The 25,364-nt window shown below is 43.1% G+C and overlaps 1 protein-coding gene across 4 annotated transcripts in view; it reads right to left on the bottom strand.

Annotated features, from left to right (window-relative positions):
* LOC126248568 (spectrin alpha chain) overlaps positions 1-25,364 on the bottom strand; it is a 134,147-nt gene that overhangs the window by 91,135 nt on the left and 17,648 nt on the right. For all 4 annotated transcript variants that reach the window (XM_049949666.1, XM_049949667.1, XM_049949668.1 and 1 more), the window contains exons 2-4: positions 460-626; positions 284-379; positions 57-192 (exon numbers count right to left, since the gene is read on the bottom strand). In XM_049949666.1, the coding sequence (XP_049805623.1) occupies positions 57-192; positions 284-379; positions 460-609 (382 nt within the window). In that variant the 5' untranslated portion in view covers positions 610-626. The remainder of the gene's footprint in view (positions 1-56; positions 193-283; positions 380-459; positions 627-25,364) is intronic.

Raw genomic sequence — 25,364 nt, 5'->3', positions numbered from 1 at the left:
TGAAATTTTGTATTTGCTATAAAAATAAAGGGTCAATATTTTGAAAAATAACTTACCAAGTCGCCTTCGAATAATGTCTGAGGCAAAATGCCCCTGATTGATCATTTCCATTCCTGTATTATCCAACGAAACAATGGCGTTGCTATGTGCTGCCACTTCAGCTTCAAAGGCTTGATGTTTCTGAATCTTTGCCTGACAAAAATAGAACAAAATTGTGGGTTCTGGTGTAGTATAGATGCAGTAATAATAAATTCAACATTACTTACAATAAATTAAACAATACCTGTAAATTTGTTGGGTCTTTGTAACTTTCATCTGATGCTGCTTGGAGCTTTTCATTGATCCAAGATTCGAGTTCATCGGCATCCCGTTTGAAATACTGAAAAATATTGGCAATTAATGATAACAGATGCTCTCACAAAACATTGCTTTTAGGACATTACAGATATAATTAGTTACCTGAAAACGACGGGAATCTTCGAGCTTTTCTCGTTTGGATCTCGCTTCTTGTTTGAAGTCGCTGTATCGGTGTAACACCTGTTCACGGCGTTCCTGAATATCTTCAGCTGTTTCCAATATTTTGACTTCTTTAGGTGTTATCTGATCCATTTTTTTCGGTTCGGCTTCTGAAAAGCACAAACAAAAAAGATAATGTTACCCAAGGCAGTGCATGAAAACTGCACACTACCAAATTCAACAGACAATATACAATTATTCTGAATATAACCCTGCTCAGTGTGTGTTACAGAGACAGGGGGAACAGCAAAAAGCAGGTATCAACTGATGATGGCAGTAAAAACACACGTGCAATGGAATTACGTGTTTAAGATACATGTTATAGGAAAGATTCTGATATTATCCTACTACTGATGTAGTGCAGTACACAGAGGAAAATGAGACAGTCCAGATTGGTTTTTAAATTAGCCCCCACCACCGCGCTCCCCTCCAGCTAATGCATTACCACACTACCACTGATCATTAGCAGAATCCGTCTAGCAGCAACATCAAAAATTAGTCAAACAATAATCTTCGCACAATAATTTGCGTTTTATTAGAAATCAATGAGTAAGTAGTAGTATTTGGCATGAAACAGCAAAAATTAATCACATTCTAGACTTTATTAATTGGCTAAATTTTGTATTTATTGAACTGTAGGTTCATTTATTGCCAAGAGAAAAAAAAATCTGGAAGAAGCTCCTAGCTAAACCATGCTCAATTCAGTTGAAATTCGTAAAGGATGTACCTAAGGGATCGTCAAAATCCCAAGCTGGTTGGGGGGTCATGCCCATAATGAGCCCATTCTCAACTGGGGAGACCCAGAGACCCTGTTGGCCAAGGTACAGTTTGCCAAGCACGAAGAGAAGCAGTAGAAAGTCTCGCCGTGTATGGGTGGGTATTATCTTGCTGACATTTAAGCCTATGATGGCTTGCTATGAAGGGCAACAAAACGGGGCGCAGAATGTCATCTACGTACCGCTGTGCTATATGGGTGCCGCGAATGACAACCAATGGGGGTCCAGCTATGAAATGAAACGGCACCCTACACCATCACTGTTGGGTTGTTTGGTGGGTGACAGTCAATTTGGTATCCCATCACGAGTACAGGGAATCTCCTGACACGTTTTTGGCCTGCTATCTCACTAAATAGGGTAGAACTGTCTTTAGTGATGAGTCCCACCTGGAACTGAACCCCGATGGCCAGCACCACAGATGCTACAGATCTGACTAGGAGCATCGGTGCCGCGTCACGGGCTGAGGCGGCCTGCGAGCTACAGGAAGCATTATGTAAATCGGGGCCGCAGGTCATCAAACGTCACCTTGCCTGGTCTAAGTAACAACAAGATGAAAGAACAGTTTGCAAAAATATGTTTCCCATTACTGAGGGGATGTTTGTGAGAACCTTGCTGGTCGCATATCACCAGTGCTACCTGGCAAATGAAACAAACCAGCTAATAGCCATACAATTGCATTTAACCAGTCAGTTTTGTATCTTTGATAGGCGAAAATAACAAGCAGCTTTGTGTTTCTAGCTGTGGCCATCTTCTGCCACCTCGAAACACGAGCTTTCATAATAAGACTGCTTCAAGGTCTCTCTAACTGTGCACTGTTACTTTGGTGACTCACAACTAAGCAGTCTCCTGCAAATTGGACACAATAAGGGCACTTGTCTATGACAAGACTTCTCTATGTCCACCAGCAGGTTTAATTTATTGGGTTGGTAGTGATACACTGTCTCGTAGGAGGGTTTGTCCGCGAGAAGGTGTACTGTCAGGAGACATGTTTGAATGTGTGTGCATGACCACGAGCCAGCGAATTTGCCGTTAGTCATCAGTTGGGCCTGAGCTGTTGTTTGTACTAGTGCGTTTTCGCGATGAGTGCTGAATTCATTATTGATTATGAAGTATTAATTGAGTTGGTGGAAAACAACCAGTCTGTTACGTGCATAGTAAAATCATACTATCAATGACTCTTCAACTGAACACGGCAATTCAGAATTATGTCAATTTTAAAGTGAACTGCTGCAAATATAGACATATCTGACGAAAATACTGCAGATTTTCGAAGTCATGAAACTTATTAATCCCACTGGGTCTAACGGTTCAAAGACTTCTGAATTTCCAAGGAAATCCTGAACTGTTTTTTGTCTTTTTCGTATAAAAAAAATCATTTTCATTTATGGTGGCTATCTTAAAAGAAAACAGAATTGCAAGTTATTTCAAATACATTCCGGTTATGTTACTGGAAAATAATTTTTGCACAGCAAACTGACGTAAACCAGCAAGTAAATTTACTTTCTGTACTCATTTCAGTGTCACTGCTAGCATTTTAAGAGGGGAGTATGCTACTCCACGTATTTGTGTTTTCATATTACACCTGAAAACACAAAATTTTAAACAGCTTCTCAAATGTTTCTTTTGACATTAAAAAGAATTAACATGCTTTGTGACATCTTGTCAGGCTTTCATACAGAATACAGAAAGCGCCAAATTTAAATTGGTCTGCAACCAACAACTACTACACAGATGCTATCTTTTAGTAAAACTAATCCAGTGCAGTGAGACTGCTAATACTCATTATATCACAGCTGCGCAGACAACTTGCATGGAACATTTTCCGCGCACTTGTGCATGGAGAGACCGCCTGTTTTCCCACCGCCTGCAGAGATGGTGTTCAGATGAAGCAAAATTCGGGGGGGGGGGGGGGGGGGGGGGTTGTCTTTCCAACTGCCATTACCATGTTTTTGTGATCAATGAATCTCTATCACTATGATCAGACAAGGCAGATATTAGTTTCCACTTCATATAACTGAAAGTAATCCAACAGCACTACATGGGAGTAAGAGAAGCCCACGCCAACAGCAACAATGTACAATAAAGATATTACGCTACCCAAAGAAGGTTTGTGCTAAAATATGAATGTCACAACACAATCATTACACTACAGTTTCTGAAAGAATTCTGTGATATTTCAAGTAACTGAACTTCATCTCACTGTTTTAATCCCCATTTCCGGATATTTCAATCGGCTGGTACGAAGTCATATTGCAGCCACGATCCTTTAAAAAATCATACCCCCCCCCCCCTTCTTTCCCTTCGCAACAATGGTGTTATTCCTACATATCACATGGGAAACTTTCATTTGTAATATTCAAAGGTATTGCGGGAAAAAATCGCAATGTCAAAAAATAATGTAGAGTAACAAAATTTCGAGAATATATTTGTCTATTTAACATATTTAAGTGATAAACACTGGAAGATCACAGGTTAATGGAAGAGTGAGAAATGCCATTCCAAGTGTTAAATTCTGGTACATTAATAACCGGTGTAACCGCCAGAATGTTGGATGCATTCAAATGTGTATTCATAATGTTGCACAGAAAGATGTCAGTCTGTGGGATGTGTTCCATGCCTGTTGCACTTTGTCGGTCGATACAGGGATGGCTAGTGCTGGCTGTTGATGACGCTAAAGTTGTATGATCAGGGTGTATATGCGGACAAGGAAAAAAAAAATCCCGGATTTCCCGGTAAAAATACACTTTCTCCCTGGGTGAAAACATACGTTTTCCCTGTTAACTGACAGTATATTTTCTCTCGGTACTGTATAACATAATTCATTTGAATGAATATGGTTTTACACACGGGCGTAGAATTTCCCAGCGCTTTAGAAAACTAAACGCAGAAAAAATGCGTTTTGGAAAGATCTTTGATTTGCAGCAATGTGTACGCTGCATATTTTCGTATTACCAAAGCATAAATTATTCCACCAAACACCGCATGTTACTTTCCGAGAGGAAGCCACTCACTCATAGCTCACGTCACGTGATCTTACCAGCCGATCACAGCGGGTTTCAGACCTTAGGACACGTGATGCAGTCAACCAATAGCAACATCACTGTTAAGTAGCGCGAACACACAAATAAAAAAAGTTAACGGTTTAATATACATTGTGTTGCTACACGAAACGCAAAGCTTTCACATATAATATTGGTCTATAAGATTAATACGCTGCAAGAGAAGCTAAGCTATCACATACAATGTTGATCTTTTATGAGGGTATTACAATTTAATATATATCACACAAAGGTGCCAGTAAAATCTTTAATAACGACATAAATGTCTGATCTTCTGGGCTCGAAATTCATCTAAATGGCTCGTCATCAAAGACTTGATTTTTAAATGAGAGTCAAACGCTCTGTGATTTAAGAAATCATCGTACATTATCGTATATAGTTCCGGTGTAACTGTCAGAATGGTACTTTGATGGTAATGCTTTTCAAACCACCATTCGGAATATTTTTCCGCGACCTGTTAGAAATAGGTTCATTTCAGCAGTTGCCAGAGAGCGCCAGATGACAGGTTCCACCGCGCTTGCGCAGCTACGATGTCGTTGGGAGCCCGTATGTTCGTACGTGTAAAACATTAAAAGATCTTACATTATGTCATAAAAGAAACAAGGCATCAGAGGATACTCAAAGAGGATCGGAATTTTGTGACCCATACTAAAATGTGCACATTTAAAGGGCACATTCGTATGTCCAGATTCCCAGTGAAGTAGGCCACGACCTGCTATTAAGCTTTTCAGTGTGGTTTTCGGGATGTAAATTTTCTTGGAGTACCAGTACTGTGTTATCTCATGTTTGGATCTTTATTATGGCATAATGCCAAACGTGCTAGAAGGTGAAAATGAGCACTTGAAATGCAGCGAACAGTGTGTGGAATTAAACACTTTGTTTCAACTATATTGTCTGCATCAGCGGAAAAGATTAATAAAAGAAAATTTCCTTGGCAAACCGACAAAAATAACTTGGTTTCTGCAAGGCAATTAATGCTTGGCGGTCAGAAAGGTGGAAATAAAATAAAACCTGCAACTAATAACACATTTTAGCCTTCCGTAATTACGTGATGTATTTTAATCCACTTCCCGGCCACAGAAATCTGTTTTGTTTTCATTTGACGCGAGAGCAGTAAACGAAGAGGAAACAGCAAAATCACTAAATGTAAACACGAGTCACGCGGAGACTACCTACTGCCCCACTGTAACTCATTGTCAGTCTGCTCTGCGCATCAGACGCGGATGTCTAATATTTCCGAACCGGGGCAATACCCCGCCATTCCCTAGAGCGTTGGAGATAGGACGTCAAAAATTTAAAAAATCGAATTTTCAAAAATATGTTCATTTTGTAGCGAACATCTTTCTGAAGATGTCTGATGCATAAAACATGTGTGTTCGAGGAAAAGTAAGCCATGTTATTTAGTCGTAAGTGTGCCAAAGTGCAGTGTCTCGTCTCTTCACACAGCATTCTTCTATCGCACGTCACTACACTTTGCTCTGTGGAATTGAAACGTGTATATTTTGTAATGGATGCCATCAAACCATATTCAGGACAGTGGAAATAGAAATGTCCAATGGTGCCTCCCTGCTTACAGTCGGCTGGTTTGACATTGTCCCTCTTTTTTTTAAAAAAAAAAAAAAGAAAAAAAGAAACAAGAGCTCTTCAGAAAATTTGCACTCTTTGTTCCCTATCAGCTAACAACTTGCTGCTTTGTGTGACATAAAATTAAATATAGGATACATAAACCCAGTAAAGACATGAGACAAGCAAGACAATACACATTTCTTCAATCCTTAGCTCCTAGAATTTTTTTTCTCTCTAATCTTGGAACAGCATTACATGGCGTGCTTTCCTTTCTGCGAAAGAATCTATTACCTCATCAAAGTTCGTCAAACATTTTGCTACATGAAATGTCGTTGTCTAATACTGAAAAAGCTGTTAATACAAATAGGACCCACGACTGGTGTGGTTTCCCGATCTGATTACGTCTATTTTGTCACTGTCTGCTAGATAAAATAAAATACTTTTTTAATACTGCGACAATTGTCATACACACAAAATAAACGAGACTGTTTTGGCACAAACGGTCTTTTTTGTAACGACAGAATGTAATTCACAAAGTACCAAAATCAAATGCCTATTAGGCCTACTACAAGCAAAAAGCTTTACGTTAGGAAATAGTTTCACACTTCATTCATACGCTCAAGTTTCTCAAGCATGAGATCGGAAAGTAGCAGTACGAAATTTTTATACAAACTTGGAATCGTCATATTGTTCCATAATTTGTGTGATGTCCCCGTTTCTTCTCCTTCCCCTTCTAACAAACAGTCTTGTTCTCACTAATTCTGTAACTATTCCTAACTCTACCAGAATCACCGGTTTAGTTATTCCGCGATTATTCTCCGGTCAGGCGTTGTTACATGTTCGTACAACGCATTTTCCGCACTTCTTCCAGAATAGAACTTAAAGCGGCTGCTAGCCGGGGACTGTACAACTGGCCCTTACTAGTATAGCGACCTGTCCACAAATTTTCTGTCAAAATTTCATTTTCTTGGATACACCGAGAAGGTAATACGTAATCTTTCTTACCTGTTATTCGTTTATTTCCACTCCTGTAGTCTGAATCTATGGATTTCGCTAGTAATTATAACAACGCTCATCATTCGAAAACCCAATCAACCACACAGTCAGACAGCGGTTGGCATTCATCCGTTCGGTCTTACTCCGCTCAGCTCGTATAGCCCCTTTTGTCTGTAGGAAAGTTGTTTCTACATGCGACGAGGATTTCCCTGACAGACATCATGTACACTATGGACGCATTCACAAATCAACTTACGATTCATTCAGAAATCAACTTAGAATGTGTTAAAAATGTTAAAAAACCGACAGGTATACGTTTCAAAGTCATATGAATAATCGATGGCCTAACGTGCGCTGGATGCTTATCTCTTCGTGAAACAAGGTTTTTTCCCCTCAAAAATATGCTGAACACGGTTGTCTTCCCTCTCGGTAGTTCCACCTGCCCGTCTGGAGCCTGTTGTTCTTGCGACCATGCCTTCCAGACCACTGCTGCCAGCAATCATTTACAGTGGTTACCTTCTTGCGACCATACATTCTCTAGCACCACTCCTATCCGACTGGTGTGAAATCTGAAATGTCATCAGATTTTAGACGTAGAAACACATCTACCAACTTTGGTTTACGTCGCACAAGCTCCTCCTTGCTGTTATGATTGTTTTTTCCACCACTGTATTTGCAATTGGTCCTAGACATTCCTAACACCCTCTGCTGAAATGGCGACTTCTGTAACATCACAGTTTCTGTGAGGCAGTTACTTAGATCATAGATTATATCTATGGTCTACGTGGGCATATTTATTTTGCGGCCATTTCTTCAGTTCTTTTCCTGGTTTTTGCCACAATTTATGTCTCCTCTGATGACCCTTCAGATTCGCACTGTATTGTTTGATCTGCTGAAACACACCAGCAGACATACAGCTCTCTACATCTTTCAAAAACAAACTACATAACACAAACTTTGAAATCATTACTTTACCGTGTGTGCTAGTGCAGTACGTACAGCGGAAAGTACTCAAGACCAGTGTTACTTTCCCATTCCATTCATATGTAAGAACAACTGCAAACGTTCATTTATTGTTCAGTTTCAGTGGAAAATATGCCTGAGACTAAACAATACATGAGAATCATTTTAAACATCAATACAGTTAATGATTTTCTCAAAACGAATATATCGTCTATAGTGAAAATTGCAACTATGTTTCTGCAGATACTCCAATTACCCAAATTTTATCCGTATGTATTTCTAAGATCTTATTGCAAATACATGTGCTCCAATCTTTAGAAGCAACTTTCCATGTGACGCACAACACAAGGTGTACCACTACAGCTTACAATCCTGTAGCGCTCCTCTGCTAACCAAATCAACCCACTATGTATCACCCAGTTCTTGTTTGAGACATTTCCAGTTTCTTCAGTCAGTTTAAGCTTGACCCGATATGGGTCCTCGACAGCCGTAGTGTTCTCAACAACTATCTTTTAAGTTAACTCCTCCATAGTCACCTGCATGCAGAACCAGCTTCATTAATCACAGTCTGGCATTTGCCTTTCCCTCTGTCTGTCACAAGTACATTCTATTTTACATTACTGCAAAAGTCACACCACTCCATATACCTCACAAATAACAGGCAGCATTAGCAGTTTATTTAATAATTTGAAAGATCAACTCAGGAATATACTATTGCCAACAGCATACTGAAGGATGGAGGCCACCGTCAGAATACAATTATCTGTTTTCAATCCATAATAACTGATGATAATTTTCAAGCTTTCTACATTTGTCACTGCCATCGTCCTTGTCCTGAAACAATTCAGCCCAGCCACATTTGCATTTAGTACCACTGCAAATCTTGGGGAGAGACAAACTGGTAAGTTGACACACTTGCACACTTTCAGTTGATAATGTCATACGGAATAATGTTCTGAGGAACTCATCATTAAAATCATGCTGTAAGACTAATATGTGGCATTCATCGACGATCATCTTCTACACATCTCTTTAGATGTCTAAGGAGTAGGGAATTCTGACTAGTGTTTCACAGTATGTTTATTTCTTCATGAAGTTTATTGTAAAAAATCCACTGCAGTTCAAAAGGAACAATGGTATACATAATTATGATACCAGACGGAAAATGACATTCATTATTCCACATTAATGTTGTTTTTACCATAAAAATGGGTGCATAATGATGTAACTGTAATTTCTGATAACTTACCCAGTGATATAAAATGTCTAACAGGTAGAGCAAACTGAAAACAAATTCAAGAAGTTTCTCCGTGACAACTCCTATTCTGCAGAAAAATTTCTATTATTTTAATGTGTAAAAGGTGGTGGATAGGAATTACAAACAACTTAGATTTAATTTAAAAATAAATAAATTTTCAGCATGTAGCCATATTTACAAATTAATTTGGAATGTGAATGTAAAATGACTCTGTCCAAATTATTATGATTTATCGTGCAAATGATTATTGGAACATAGTACTAACTCCAGAAGTCAAAACTACAGTTTCCTTATATGCGCAAAGCAGCAGTCCCAAATTTTCCAGAGGCATGTTGAACTTGCACATGCGCGGGAGAGCAGGTCAAGCAGGACGCAGCAGACGACTGGGAGGGCGATTTATTGGACCATGCAGCTGTGAACGATTGCCATAGAACCTACACTGACATTTTACCCCTACACAGACGTTTTACAGAGTCACGAGCACAGCACTACCATGGCGACAGGTTAAATTTGTAATTACAGGTGGGCTACGGTTTTTATTTGATTCGAAATTCCAAAATTCCTTGAACCGATTTTTTGTGTGTGTGTGTGTGTGTGTGTGTGTGTGTGTGTGTGTGTGTGTGTTTGTTTTTTCTCCTTATTAGTACTGCAGATCACTGACGAAATTTGTTGAGTTGCCACATTACTAATTAGTAACTATTTACAGTTCATCTAGAATTGGAACCAATACATATTAAAGTTTCTTTACTGTACGAGAAATAATATTCAGCTATAAAACATTATATTTGCGCAAACTAACTTGAGAATCGGTGCGGCAGCTGATGGGAGGGATAGTAAATGGAAAATGCCTTTAGGGGGGCTCCCATCAACCACCGTGCCGAGCGACAACTTGGTTTGCATGTATGGCTGTAGCAAGGTTCCTGCAGAAAATTTAAAATTTTTTATTAGGAAACACTAATTCTATATAATGGCCTCTAACACAAAGCTGCAGATTTTTATTTTTTCACTTTTCTCAGAGAGAGACTGCAGTCACAAATGGGACTTCACACTACATTTGAACGTCTGTGGAAGTGATGGAAAACTGTATGACCATTTAGTTTGCAAACATCTGGTCCAGAATAGCTCCCCGTAAGGGAGCATTTTCTGTTTAGCAATGGGCTCTAAATGTATTTGTAATTACAGCACACACTGTAAGTTTATGGATTTCGGCTATTATAGCACCACAGAACGTCTCTTGCTTTCTATAAGCATTGAAATAAGTTTATTCTCTGGATTATTTTTTATTAGACTGATATCAAGAGTAGTTGTGGCTTTTAATTATGTTCTCTTAATATTACAATGATTTGGACTTAAAAAAACAGGCTAAATATGGACTCAAATTTCCCATAAATAAAGAAGGGCCAAAAGCTTTTTTAATTCTTTTTTTATTTTATTATAATCTGGCGTCCAACCCATTCCCAAACTCTTACTTATTTGTTGTTTTAATTGTAATTAGCACATAAAACTATAACAAAATTACATAATAATAATAAACAGATAAACCACTGCACTTTATTATAATACGCGCATGCTCCCAACCAGCACAGATACTTCTAGAAAAAGCTATAAAGTGCATCTGTACAGTAGCACTTTCAGAGTAATACAAAAAAATATGTTTTACATCTCAATTTTTAAACGTAATGTGGAAAATCATCTAGCTTTTTTTGCAAAATTAGATCATTTAGTCTAACTTTGTTTTTGATTATTTGAAAAAAAGTTATAACACCGATTTTTCACTGAACTGCTTCCTGTGCCTTTAATTTTTTTCACTTCTTGTTCCGTAACTTTTGTAGCACACACTAACATTGCTTGGGCCACACAAATTCCCACTAACTCCTCTTTATTTACAGCTTCTTTTAAGCATTTGTTTCCATGATCCAGTAATGCGTTTCTTCCTTTTTCATTTTCTTTAATGTCTGTTAATTGTGTTCAATATTTACTTTTTGTATTCCAAACTTACTCTTCATACTTTCATCAATTTTTCTGTTTCCTGTTCCTTTTGTTTCTTCAGTTTCTCCTCAGCCACTCTTCTCTCGCCTTCACAGTACCACTTCTATGCAACATGAGCTGTGCATGCCAAATCAAGATACTGAGTGATGATTACAAAGTGAGCTTTCCCCTCAACCATATTCACGGCAGCATCTTTTACAGCCAAATGATCATCTTATGTTCTGTTGTGACTCGCCGATCTTTCAAAGTGCCACCGCGCAGCTACGCGCGTCCTCTACATGCGGCGCTGTCTGCCAGCCATGTAGCAGCCGCGCCACCTAAGCGGCCAACCATCCAGCGGCAGCTAGACTTGACCTGATTTGACTGTTACAGTGTACACTCGTCTTACCTTGTTTACGTGTTCTGTGGCTTACATGTATTGTGTCGTCCTACAAATATATTTGTTCAACTTGACGTTATAACAATTGGCGACGAAGTGGTGGATTTTTCTTTTTCGTCGTTGACACACTGGTTTTCATGGGTACTTTAGAGCAACTATTGCAAGGTCCCCTTGAACAGCAAACGCTTGTCACTTCTGCGATTCGTGATTTCGTCGCGGCATCAAATGCGGGGCGCCTCTCGTCGTTGTCTATACCTCCTTTTCCTCCTCACGACGAGACGGCGGAAGAATGGTCTGATTACGAAAAACATCTTCGACAGCACTTCTAGGCATTTCATGTCGCGGACGAACAAACATGTAAGTCTTTGTTCTTTTCATGGATTTCACCTCAATGTATCGTTTGTTGTCGCAATTCGCTCCTTTGAGAGATCCTGCGTCTTGGTCCTTTGCTGAAATGTGCTCACTTCTGTCAGTCTATTTTCAAAATCAAACGTATGTGGTAGCCTCTCGTGTTGCCTTTTATCGTTGTCAAAAACAACCGAATCAATCCTATCGCGCTTGGGCTGCTGAACTTCACGGCCTCAGTAGAAAATGTCAATTTGTTACTGAAGTTCACAAAGAATCCTACGCCGATTACATGGTACGGGATGCCATTATCCGATCGGCGACCGACACAGAAGTTAGACAACGTGCCCTTCAGTTGGCAAATCCGACTGTAGATGAAGTCCTATGCATCGCTCAGTCTTTTGAATACAGGCGTGGGGGAAGTAAAACCTCTGTGCGCTGTTGACGAAGCGTGCGGCGTGACCCCGCCGGCCGACGTGGCCGCAGTACGCTCCCAAGCGCAGCCTCGGCCTAACCGTAAACAAATCTCTAAGAAACTGCAGCAAAACCCATGGCAACTTCCTTCATGTCCGCGGTGTTTTACGCAACATTCACGAGAAGATTCACAACGTTGGGCCGTGTGTTACAAATGCAAAAACAAGGGTCATGTGTCATCAGTTGGCAAATCTGACCACATACCTGACGTTCATGAACGTGACGCTGATTCTGCTTCCGTGTTGTCTGTCAATGGCACTTCTGCCCTTTCAGGGAAGTTATTCCTCACTGTCCAAATCTTTGGTCGGGATGTTCGCATGCAGGTGGATACTGGTTCTGCAGCCACTATCATTAATTCTCAGACGTATCTTCAGTTGGGTTCTCCAATCCTGTCACCTGTCACTAGGCAATTACGGACTTACAATAAACAGAAGATTTCTCTCTTGGGACAATTTAATGCTGAGGTATCTTACAAATCGGTCGTTCGCACTGTTCCCATATTTGTGGTCGACCATAGTAACGCGGAGAATCTTTTTGGTTTCGATGCATTTCGCGTTCTTGGGTTCTCCACAGATGACACTGTCAATATAGTCTCTGATGCTATTCCTTATGCTCAACTGGATTCCTTGTCGACGACATTTTCGTCCCTTTTTTCTCCTGGGTTAGGCCGGGCAAACGACTTTTAAGCTCATATCACGCTCATACCCACTGCTCGGCCTAAGTTTTTTTAGGCTCGGACCATTCCTGTGGCCCTTTTTGATCGGGTAAAACGGGAGCTGGATCGTCTCACTGCTTCGGGGGTCTCCCATCCTGTCACTTCCAATGAGTGTTCCTCTCTCGTCGTTGTCGTTGCTACGCCAAATGTGATATTCGTCTCTGCGGCGATTTCAAAGCCACTGCAAATGCTCAATGCCTTATCAAAACCTACCCTATGCCCCCGGCCTGAAGAATTGTTCACTAAACTTGCTGGAGGCCAGTATTTTTCTTAACTTGACCTGTCAGAAGCTTATCATCAACTTCCTCTCGACGCTGCTTCCCGGCAGTTTCTGGTCCTTAACACGCCTGTCGGCCTCTATCAATACCAACGATTGCCATTCGGTGTTGCCAGCGCTACTGCTCTTTCAGCGATTCTTGGAACAATTATAACTCCCTGTCCCTGGACCGAGCGAGGTGGCGCAGTGGTTAGACACTGGACTCGCATTCGGGAGGACGACGGTTCAATCCCGCGTCCGGCCATCCTGATTTAGGTTTCCCGTGATTTCCCTAAATCGCTCCAGGCAAATGCTGCGATGGTTCCTTTGAAAGGGCACGGCCGACTTCCTTCCCATCCTTCCCTAATACGATGAGACCGATGACCTCGCTGTCTGGTCTCCTTCCCCAAACAACCCAACCCTGTCCCTGGGTGTATCAATTACATGGACGACACTGTTGTCACTGGCTCCACCACTTACGAACATCTTCAATCTCCGCACACTTTGAATGTCTGCCGGTCTTAAGTGTAATCTTCAGAAATCACAATTTTTTTCAGGCATCTATCACGTACTTGGGGTTCCAACTCTCTCGTGATGGTATTCGTCCGCTTCAGCAAACTGTCGCTGCGATCGATGCCCTTCCTCGCCCTACATCTGTTAAGGAACTGCAGGCCTTCTTGGGGAAAATAGCATACTGGCACAGGTTTTCACCGTCTGTGGCTTCGGTGGCTCAGCCGTTGCATCGCCTGTTGCATAAAAACGTGCCCTTTCACTGGTCCGCGTCATGCGATGCGGCTTTCCAGAAATTTAAGACTATGCTGAAACAGGCCCCGTGCCTGGCTACTTATCGACCTGGCCAACTCTCGTTCTTGCCACGGACGCCTCTCAATACGGGGTTGGTGCAGTCCTTGCGCACCGTTTTTCTGACTGCTCTGAACAACCCATTGCTTATGCCTCCAAAACGCTCACGGATGCCCAACGAAAATACTCTCAAATTGAAAAAGAAGCTTTGGCCATTATTTATGCTCTTCGCAAGTTTGGTGTTTTTCTTTATGGATCCAAATTTCATCTTGTTACGGACCACAAACCACTTGTTTCCTTGTTTCATCCATCAACGTCGCTTCCCGACAAGGCTGCACACCGCCTCCAGCGTTGGGCTCTTTGTCTCGTTTCAATTATGAGATTCATTTCCGGCAGACGGCTCAACATGCGAATGCTGATGCACTGTCTCGCCTTCCCATGGGTCCTGATCTGGCATTCGATAGGGACGAACACGAACTTTTGTTTCCACCTGGATGTTGCCGAGCAGCGGGTTGTGGACGGGTTCCCCATCACCGTGGACCGGCTGGCGGCTGCTACGGGTTCTGATCCTACCCTCTCCCGGGTTTTACGCTGTATTCAGAAGGGTTGGCCAGATCGTCCGTCCGCTAAGACTTCTGATCCGTTGCGGAACTACTACGCTTTGCGCTACCGCCTCACGGCTAGGGATGGTGTTATCCTCCTTTCCACCGACAATGCTTCGCCGCGTGTTGTGGTACCTGCGTCTTAGCGTGCGTCGGTCTTGCGCCTCCTTCACTAAGGGCACTGGGGTGTCTCTCGCACAAAATCTCTGGCGCGCCGTCATGTGTACTGGCCCGGCATCGACTCTGAAATCGCACACATGGTCGCTACCTGCGGCCCTTGTACGTCACAGGCCGTCGCCCCGAAGTCATCTTTGTCACCGTGGCCTTCGCCTGAGAAGCCCTGGGAGCGTATTCATGCTGACTTTTTTTTAGGTACTTATTGGCTACTCGTAATTGACGCCTACTCTTTCCTTTCACTGTCCGTTGCACGTCGCCTACCACTGCGGCAACCACAAATGCTCTAGCTCGCATTTTCTCTTTGGAAGGCCTTCCCTCTACTCTTGTTACTGATAATGGTCCGCAATTTTCCCCTTGCGGATTTTTGTGCCCGTCACGGCGTCATGCATGTCACGGCCCTTCCGTTCCATCCACAGTCAAACGGTGAGGCTGAACGACTGGTCCCACATTTAATGCTCAGATGAGGAAACTCCTGACTTCTTCTGCTGCTGATGATGATGATGCGCTTCTCCAATTTATGGCTTCTTACCGTTTCACCCCCATGGGCGACCACAGCCCGGCTGAGCTCTTACATGGCCGATAGCCCCACACGCTACTTAATCTTCTCCGGCCTTCCACCTCACGGCCGCGGGTGCCTTCGCTTGGCCGGTTCACCGCCGGCGACCTTGTATGGGTACGGGGATACGGTAGGCGGCCAAATGGAGTCCTGGCCGCATCTTCAGACACTGTGGCCGACGCCTGTATGAAATCCAGACGGACACGGGTGTTGCAGTGTGTCATTCGGACCAGCTTCGGCCTCGTGTGCCGGCAACGCCTGTTCCGAATGCCGCTACACCACCTTCGGCTCTACCTGACGCTCGGGATCTTGGCATCTCTCATTACTCAACGCAGCCCTCTTACTATCATCTCGGTGCCAGTACAAGAACGGACGCCACCAGGAGACGTGCCCATGCAAAAACCGGATGACCATCTGTCGGAGCAACTCGTCTCCTCCTACGGACGCCGACACTCAGTTTCACTTTACATTGCTCTCTGTGTTCTGAGTAGAAGCATATTCCTCTGTAACACTGAAGTGCGAAGAAACTGAAAACTCCTGACTCATCTTGAGCCCTATCAAATTTCTTCAAGTTTTCGGGAACTTTGGAGCACCTCAGTAACATTAAAATTGTAGAGATCAAGAATCATTTTCTGGTGAACAAGGGTATTAAGAGTTATGAGTCAGAGCATTCTTAATGGCCATTTTCTTATTTTTCAACCCATCTGCCACAAAATGTTACACAACTGGCCGAAAACCTTTTTTCATATCACATTTTTTTTTTTAAAGTATAAAACTGACTTTTATATTTTGATCTGTAAAACTCACCAATTTCAAAACTATTGAGTTTTACTGATTTTACTAACCAGTTTTCATCACTGAAAGGCACAGCACAATGTAGGAACAAAACTAAACGTCGACTCTCTTGAAATAATGACGAATGCAAGGTAATTGCCCATAAAATCTGAGATAGGTACCTGCCTCACACAATTATAGTTGATGGTGGCTTTAAACTATCCTTGATATGCTGAAGGAAATAACTGTATAAGTTTGGCACTAGGCATAAAATCATCCGAAACTGTGCTAACTGATTTTTCTGACATTATTTTGAGAAATTACTTAAGAAGCCCATACAAATTGTAAATGATTGCCATACCGTACTCTCCCTCTTATAGACAAACAATGGTGAGTGCCACAATGGAACTGGTTGGTTGGCTGGTTAAGGGATGAAACAGTGAGAGCAGTGTCTCAGTCAAGAGTGTGTGCATCTTGAGTTAGTTTGAAATTTGATCGAATTAGAAAATATGTAGGAGTGGTAAAATTAGGACTCTGAAAACAATGTTGATGGCAGAACTGAGAAATAATTTAAAGAGAAGTAAAAGTACGTACATTGGCTTGTTACAAATGTCAGAGCAGACGAGGTGACTCCCTGGGCTCACCTGTAGGTAGGGAAAACCCATGTGCATCTGACCCCTGCCACGCTGATTAAGGGTGAAGAGTCACAGAGTAAAGAATGATTTCTAGCCAGGAGATTAGTAATAGTAAATATGAAAAGGATACAAACATAATGGACAGCAGCTAGACCAACAATAACAACAGAAGGTGGGAGAAATAAACAGGTCAGTATGTAGGTGGGGCCAATGAGTGTTAGCCGAGGCTCTACATGTAATGGACACCATCTCCCCCACAGCTGTTCACTCCCTATCCATTATATTCAAAGTGTTAACAAAAGGAACAGCGCTCATTATTCATTGGAGTGCTATCCCTAAAACAGAAAATAAGGTGTGGCACTAAAGAGAGGCTAACTGCATCTAAAAGGAATTAACAAAGGCAGCTGGCAGAGGAAGTAGAGTCGAGGGTCTCCCAGATACAGCATGAGGCTGGCGACGGCACAACACAAACCACCACACTCCCGCCCCAAAAGTAGTTTAAGACATGTGTATATGAAAACCACTAACCAGGAAAAGAGAGTTCATCTGTCCACAAGTCATCTGCCGATATTACAGGTAAAGAATCTTTAACATGGAAAGACAGAAACAATAGGCATACCACCAGGAGGTGAGCTACTGTCTGTGAAGAATGTATGTTTGGCTCATTGCATAAAATAAAACTATCAGTTAATCTGGTATGACTGATGAGGTTGACACTATATAATGGTGAATTCCTTCCAGGAGGTACAGAAGGCCGAGTACAAATAGCTATAGTCTCTTTCATATTGCTAAATAGAGCAGTAGCTCACCAGATGTTTCATCTCCAAGTGAGGAGACGTCTTGTTTGTACCTATAAATCAGTACCTGGGATCGTCAAAGCAAATGTTGAGCGAGTAATCGCTCCAGCCAAACGGTCAGCCAATTCATTCCCTACGATATCCACATAACTTGGGAACTGAAGGAGGAAGGCAGGGTTATAGTGGGAAGAGCTTGAAATTTCCGTAAAATGGCGTCCCAAGGTGTTTGAGACAGCTACAGGGTCCACGATGACATTGTCTGATACTGTCAGGCCAGAAATTGGGGAATGGATCCTGGTACCACAGAGCCGTCAGAGGGTGGCCCACATCACAGTGGAGGGGGGTGGAACTGTTTAAGGAGCTAGTGAGTGAAATCCAGCTACGTTTTTGCAACACTGTGCAAGCATCTGTTTATAATGAATGCAGTTTGCCATCACAGGATGATGGTTAAAAATGCGGACAGCTCGTCTCCACATGCGAATAGCATCACGGCATGCCTCAGTCCACCAAGGGACTGGGACATGGTGTGGTGAAGTGTGAGAAATGGAATGTTCTGCAGCTGTAAGGATAAAATTTGTAAGATATTCCAGCTGGTCACCACAACTGGGGAAATTTTGTTCTTCGAAGGTTGCCAGGGAGGAGTAAAGCCACCAGTTGGCCTTAGTAAGCTGCCATTTGGGTGTGCACGCACATGGGGTAGGAGTCAGCAAATGGATAGCACATGGGAAATGGTCGCTTGGATAGGTGTCGGAAAGAACGGACCACTTAAGACAATGAGCAATCTGGAGACGCTGGGCAGTGCAGAAGGATAGGTCCAAATGGGAATAGGTGTGCAAGGTGTCAGAAAGGAGGCAGAAGAGGTTAAGCTGATTAAGGTCAGTCAAGGGGCACCTCTCTGACAGGTTCTAGGAGAACACCAAAGGGATGACTCAGATTAGTCACCGAGCAGCAGAAATGGGTGAGGTAGATGCCCAGTAAGCTGGAGGAAGTCTGTCCTGGTGACACAGAATGACAGAGGGATATAAATAGTACAAAGGGAAAATCTCAAATTAGGAAGGAAAATATGAATTGCAACAGCTTGAAGACGAGTAGCCAGGGAGATGGGCTCACTACGAACATCATCTTGGATGAGCAGCATGACTCCCCCATGACCTGTACTGCCAACCTCAGGGTGGGGGTGGGGGTGGGGGGGGGAGGCAGGAGAAATAATGGACCGGAAAGAAATGTGAAAGTCAAAGTGGTTGTGAGGACGCAATTTCGTTTCTTGAAGGTAGAGTACAAGTGGACGTTGCAGTTCTAAAAGCAACCGTAAATCCTCTTTGTTGGATCGCAGCCCGTGAACATTCCATTGGAGGAGAGCCATAATGAGTAAAAAAAATGAAGGGATGTCACCTCAGCAGCTGCTGAGAGCCAGCCTGCGAAGATTCACTGCTATAGGCCAGAGGCAGGAGGATCCTGCTCCATGAGGTCCACAGAAGCATCGGCTTTCTTGTACTGTCAACTTGCAAAGTCCAACGCAGAGAAATGATTTGTGGTGCACACTCACGACATGGAGGCCAGCATGGTAAACGTATCATGTGGCGACACCACTGGAAAGGATCTTTTAGTCAGTGAAGGAGAAGACCATTTACCTTTGTTGGACTTCTTTGAGCCTTTCCTGTTTGCAGGCAAAGACTCACGTGTTCGTTGGCTGGAGAAACGTAGGAAATCTTCACAGGAGTATTCCTACTGTTATTTCCCCCCTGCCGGTTGTGTAGCTGGTGACTTTGCCCCATGAGGCAAGAGTTTGATGGCTTGTTGCATAGCTGGACGAGGAGACAGCGATGCTACCATGACACTGAGCGATTTCACAACCTCAGAGCTGAATCTGTTCTGTTTGTTTTGTTTTAGCGTGAAAAAAAAAAAAAAAAACAACTGGGGTCATACGTGCCAAAGTCAGAACTATAGAACACAAACACAGAGAGAAGTTAAACAACTATACATCAGTCCCATTGACAGAAGAGAAGATAGCTAAAAACAGGCATGTGGAAAAAGGCACCATACAGAAACAGAGGTCGAAAACTAAAAATTATATGGCCTTCGCCATATTGCTATGGAGGATAAAAAGTAAAAAACATCTGTGTCGCCAGATGTACTCTCTGGCCTGATACAGAGCGAAGAGCTCGGGCATAAATACTGAGGAGTGTGCCGGAAGCCGATATCGAAAGACACGGCTACCAATGACGAAGGCACACCGACCCCACGGGCAGTCCGAGAGCCATAAGTGTATACAAAGGTACTATTGCGAAGTTCCATGCAAAGGTTGTGAAACTGAAGGCGATAGACCGAGGCTGGAGTAGTTTCCTTAGGAAGCAAATGAAGGCCAAGGTTAACATGGGCCGCTTCAAAAGCCAAGGTGGTGAAGGGTTCACACCCACCAGAAAAGTTGCAAGTAGTGTGAAGTTACACCGCCGTAAAAAGTGCCGAAACTGGACTGGCTCTGAGCACTATGGGACTCAACTGCTGAGGTCATTAGTCCCCTAGAACTTAGAACTAGTTAAACCGAACTAACCTAAGGACATCACAAACATCCATGCCCGAGGCAGGATTCGAACCTGCGACCGTAGCGGTCTTGCGGTTCCAGACTGCAGCGCCTTTAACCGCACGGCCACTTCGGCCGGCCGAAACTGGACTCCATGAGGTAAGCGAGAAGAGGAACAAGACCCATACTCACGATCAAAGGAATCATCAGGGGAGGAGGCATAGGAGGGGTGGCCACGCATGGCAGACAAATGGCACGCATACCTGCTGAGGAGAAAGTCACGGAGGGATGGCAATGGTAGTTCAGCAGCTTCAGCATACAGACTCTCAACCGGGCTAGTGTAAAAGGTACCTGTGGTCAAATGGATTCCACAATGGTAGACAGTGTTGAGACAGCGTAAGAGCGATGGGCGTGCAGACACACAAACAAAGCAACCATAGTCGAGTTTCGAACGGACAAGGGACCGGTACAAACGGAGGAGGGTGGTTCGATCAGCACCCCAGGAAGTACCATTGAGGGCACATAGGAAATTGAGGGACTGCATACAGCAGGCTGGCAGGTGAGATACATGGGAGGACCAAGAGTGTTTCCTATCGAGCATGAGCTCCAGAAATTTCGTACTTTCAATGAACAAAACGGCAGCAGGCCCAAGATGGAGACATGGTGGGAGAAACCATTTGTGCCACCAGAAATTCATACAGATGGTTTTGTCCGTGGAAAAGCGAAAGCCGTTGTCGATGCTCCAGGAGTAAAGATCAATACAGCACTTAAGACACTGCTCAGTGAGACATGTCCATGGAGAACTGCAATAGATGAGAACATCGTCAACAAAAAGGAAGCCAGAGATGCCATGTGGGAGACAGGCCATTATAGGGTTAGTGGCGATAGTGAAGAGGACGACACTCAGGACAGAACCCTAAGGCACACCATTTTCCTGGATAAAGGTATCTGACAAGGCAGAACCCTCATGCACCTTGAAAACTCTGTCTTGTAAATATGCCCGAAGAAACCAGGGCAGGCACCCATGGAAGCCCCTCGTATAAAGAGTACAGAATATACCAGTTCTCCAGCAGGTGTCTTAGGCCTTCTCCAAATCGAAAAAGACCACATCTGGGATTTCCACAGAAAACCATTCATGACATGGGTGGACAAGTAATGATATATGGTCAACTGCAAAACGCCGCACTCTAAATCCACACTGCACATTCGTTAGTAAATGGTGAGACTCAAGCCACCACACTAACATGAATCATACGTTCCATCACCTTGCAAACACAGCTGGTGAGAGAGATGGGGAGGTAGCTAGAAGGAAGGTTTTTGTCCTTACCACACTCAGGTATGGGTATGACGGTGGCTTCATGCCAGCACCAGGAAATGTGCCCTCTGCCCAGATGCGGTTGTATGTGTTAAGCAGAAAGTGCTTGCCCGCAAGAGAAAGGTGCTGCAACATCTGAATGTAGATGGCGTCTGGCCCTGGGACGGAGGACTAGGATTAACTGAGAGCATGATCTAGCTCCCTCGTAGTAAAGGCGGCATTGTAGCACTCATGATTCAGAGAAGAGAAGGGTATCGCTCGAGCCGCCTCCGATGGAGGAAGGCAGGATGATAGTGGGAAGAGTTAGAAACTTTTGCAAAGTGGCGGCCCAAGGTGTTAGAGGGTCCACTATGACATCATCAGCTACTGTCAGGCCGGAAATTGGGGAAAGGATCTTGGTTCCAGAGAGCTGTCAGAGATTGACCCACACAACAAAGGAATTTGTCGAACTGTTAAAAGAACTAGTGAATGAAATCCAGCTAACTCCTTTGCTATCTCCACGAACGCAACGACACTTTGCACACATCTGTTTATAATGAATGCAGTTTGCCTGCACAGGGTGGCAGTTAAAAATGTGTAGTGGAGAGCACTTCTACGTGCGCGAATTGCATCACAACATACCTTTGTCCATCAAGGGGCTGGGACATGGCGTGGTAAAGAGGAAGTGCGGGGGGATTGAACATTCTGCACCAGTAAAGATAAGGTTTGTGAGATATTCCACCTAGTCATCACAACTGGGGAAATCTCGTTCTTCGAAGGTCGCCAGGGAGAAGTAAAGCAACCAGTCAGCCTTGCACGTGGATGGGGTAGGAGTCAGCAAATGGATAGCACACGGGAAATAGTCACTCGAGTAGGTGTCAGAAAGAACGGACCACTCAAGACAAGGGGCAAGCTGGGCAGTGCACGAGGAGAGGTCCAAATGCGAATAGGTGTGCAAGGAGTCTGAAAGGAAAGTGGGTGCTCCAGTGTTAAGGCAGAAGAGGTTAAGTTGGTTAAGTAGGTCAGCCAAGAGGGCACCTCTCTGAAAGGACCAGGAAGAAATGTAAAAGATCAAAGCGGTCCTGGATGGCACAATTTCGTTTCCTGAAAATACAGTACAGGGGGATGCTGTGGTGCTAATAACAGCCATAAATCCTCTGTGGGACTGAAGACAGTGAACATCCCATTGGAGGTGCTACTACAGGACACAGAAGCAGGAGGATCCTGCTCCATGGGGTCCACAGAAACATCTGCTTGCTTGTGCGGTTGGTCTGTGGACACCAACGCTGAAAAACGATTGTTAGTGTGCCATGGTGACACAGAGGCTGGCCGGACTAAGGTACCAGATGATACAATCGAACAGGGACTTCGAGGTGACAAAAGAGAAGAGCGTTTCCCTTTGGTGGACTTCTTCGAGCCTTTCCAGTTAGATGAAGACTCAGACGTTGTTTGGCTGGAGGGATGGAGGAAGTCTTCACGGGAGTGCTCCTTCTGTCCTTTCCGGCCTACCGGTTGTGAATTTCACCGATTGTCGTCCGAAGTCTGTACATTCGAGAGAGAAGATGGGTATAGTGTGACCGCGCACGTAGTGGCGTACTGATTTGAAAAGATCGGCCGCCTCCCGGTCGATGTCGGACATCGGCGGAATCCACCGATATCGGAGCCACTATGACTGCAGCCTACCTACTTGTGTGTTCTTTCGTGTAAGTTACACTTGTTCGTGCCATTTTTGTACGTGGTTGAAATATACCTGGCAGTACCAACTACATTAGTACGTAATCGATCTTTTTTGTGGGACAAAGTTTTTATGAGGACAGGACTAATTAGGGACTGAACCAAAAGCTAGATCACCATACATTGTTCGTCAGTGGGCTAATTCTGTGCCAAGACGATTTGGAAGACGAAGTGGTGGAATTTCAACAGTGTGTGTTACAATTTTTTTCTGAAATTACAAAACGAAAAAGCATCAGTAAAAGCAAGTGTGGCTTTTTATCCTAGCGCGTCTCATGGATACCATTCAGTACACGGTCGCCAGCCCATACTCTGCAACCCCGTTACCAAGACTTCACAGGGGCGTTTTCCATATCACCTGCCGTCTCATAGCACTCCAAAACCATATCACTTGGTCTATTCACTTTGCAAACGAAATATTTAAAGTTTTATTCTAAAACTTAATTCTGCATTTGATACTTTTACCTATTATAATATTGTGTTTTAATAAATGTATTTAGTTCTTAAATATATTTCAAATACATATTATTGAAGTCCTTTCAAACAGAACTAAAAATTAAGAAAAAATTTAAAATGTTTCACTTTTTACTCTCCTGATTTTAAGTTGGATGCATTCTCTGAAGAATGTGTTGCAGCACTGGAGTGAATCCTTTAATTTTACATGTAGATCGTCAAATGTTTGCATACTACTATTAAATTAGTCGAAAAATTTATCATCGTCCACTCTTAAGTTCTCAAAAAGTATAATGAAGGTCCATCGTCTCTTCTCATGTTGACAGGATGAACCAACTGCATCTTACTACTACTTTTCATAAAGCGCCTATGAAACATCATCCACACTGATAATTTACTGCGATCCATACGCTTAGTTGTACGACACTTTAGGAATATGTGCACAAGTGCGAACGTCTGAGATGCAGCTGTCGCTACTAGGGCTGTTGGTGCTTTTAAAAATATGGGAATCCGATATTTCGATACTTAAAAAACACAGTTTTTGGCTCTTGATAAATAGAAAAAAGTATCGATATATCACCGGAGAAAATATCTAAGTACCCGCCTATAAAAATACCCGCTGCACATTGTAAACATACAGCTCTAAAACCGGCTGTATGTTTAAGTGTTGGTTTATAATTAGATATTCTGTAAATCAACAACCTAGCATCCTGCCTGTCCCCTTTAGCACAAGAATTGAAAGGCAAACGATGCACGTTCACGCTTGGCGATAAGCACTTTGCTAACAATGGTAACTGCAGGTAAATGGCACAACGAAAGGCGTCTGATTGGTCCATCATTGTTTAGTCACGTATCTGATTTTCCAAAACACTTCATGTAGACTTCTGTTTCTCATTTCTGGAAACGCCGGCGATCTAGCAGTTGTGTCAAAATTAGGTGTTGAAGCTAAACATTGCAGTTTCTGTGGTAGCGCCGAGCACCGATTACGCCAGTATTTCCCCCTCACACGTCTCCGACCACCGCGACAACCAATTCTGTCATTTAGATTTTTGTTCATCATTTTCAGCAACAGTCTTCGAAGAACCGCGGTGTGAAGAAATAGCGCCCTAGTTGACTCAAAAATTGTTTTTTTACGCAACTAGTGTGCTGTTTCTTCACATCGGAAATATTCCATTCACACCGCCAACCCCAGTGCAATCGCTGTTGTTCTCTTGTGCCACCCACTTGCCTCTTCACATTCAAAGAGAAAGATTGGACGTGAAGAAACCTCAAAACGTAGTAAGACTCTTTCACATAGTGAAAGTAAAATTAGGTCCTACTACAATTTCAAAAGAACTTCATATATTTTCCAAAAATCGTGAAAAATAAAAATATAGGCACTCGATATTGCCGTTCTGATAGATATATCTAGTGAATTGATACTTATCAATATTTTCCGGAAAATATATCGATATTTTATCGACTGCCCTAGTCACTACTGCCTGTCAGTTACTTACTGTCGGGTAAAGTTAGGGTGCCGTTTACTCAGCAGCCGTGTGTATGTGCCAAGTGCCTACCCGGCAACCGGACAAATGTGGAACGACCCTCAGAAAATGCGGCGAAAACGAGACGGCGATCAGAGTTGTCGAACAACGTACTATTACTAACTCTACTTGTTTAGACCGATGTGTTCATCCCTTCCAGATGCTCAGTCCGAGCTTCAGCTCCGTATCGTGATCACGCGATTTTTGA

Source organism: Schistocerca nitens, chromosome 3 (assembly GCF_023898315.1).
Source record: "Schistocerca nitens isolate TAMUIC-IGC-003100 chromosome 3, iqSchNite1.1, whole genome shotgun sequence".
Lineage (NCBI taxonomy): Eukaryota > Metazoa > Arthropoda > Insecta > Orthoptera > Acrididae > Schistocerca > Schistocerca nitens.
The sequence above is the reverse complement of the archived record's forward strand: the minus strand, read 5'-3'. Positions and strand labels throughout refer to the sequence as shown.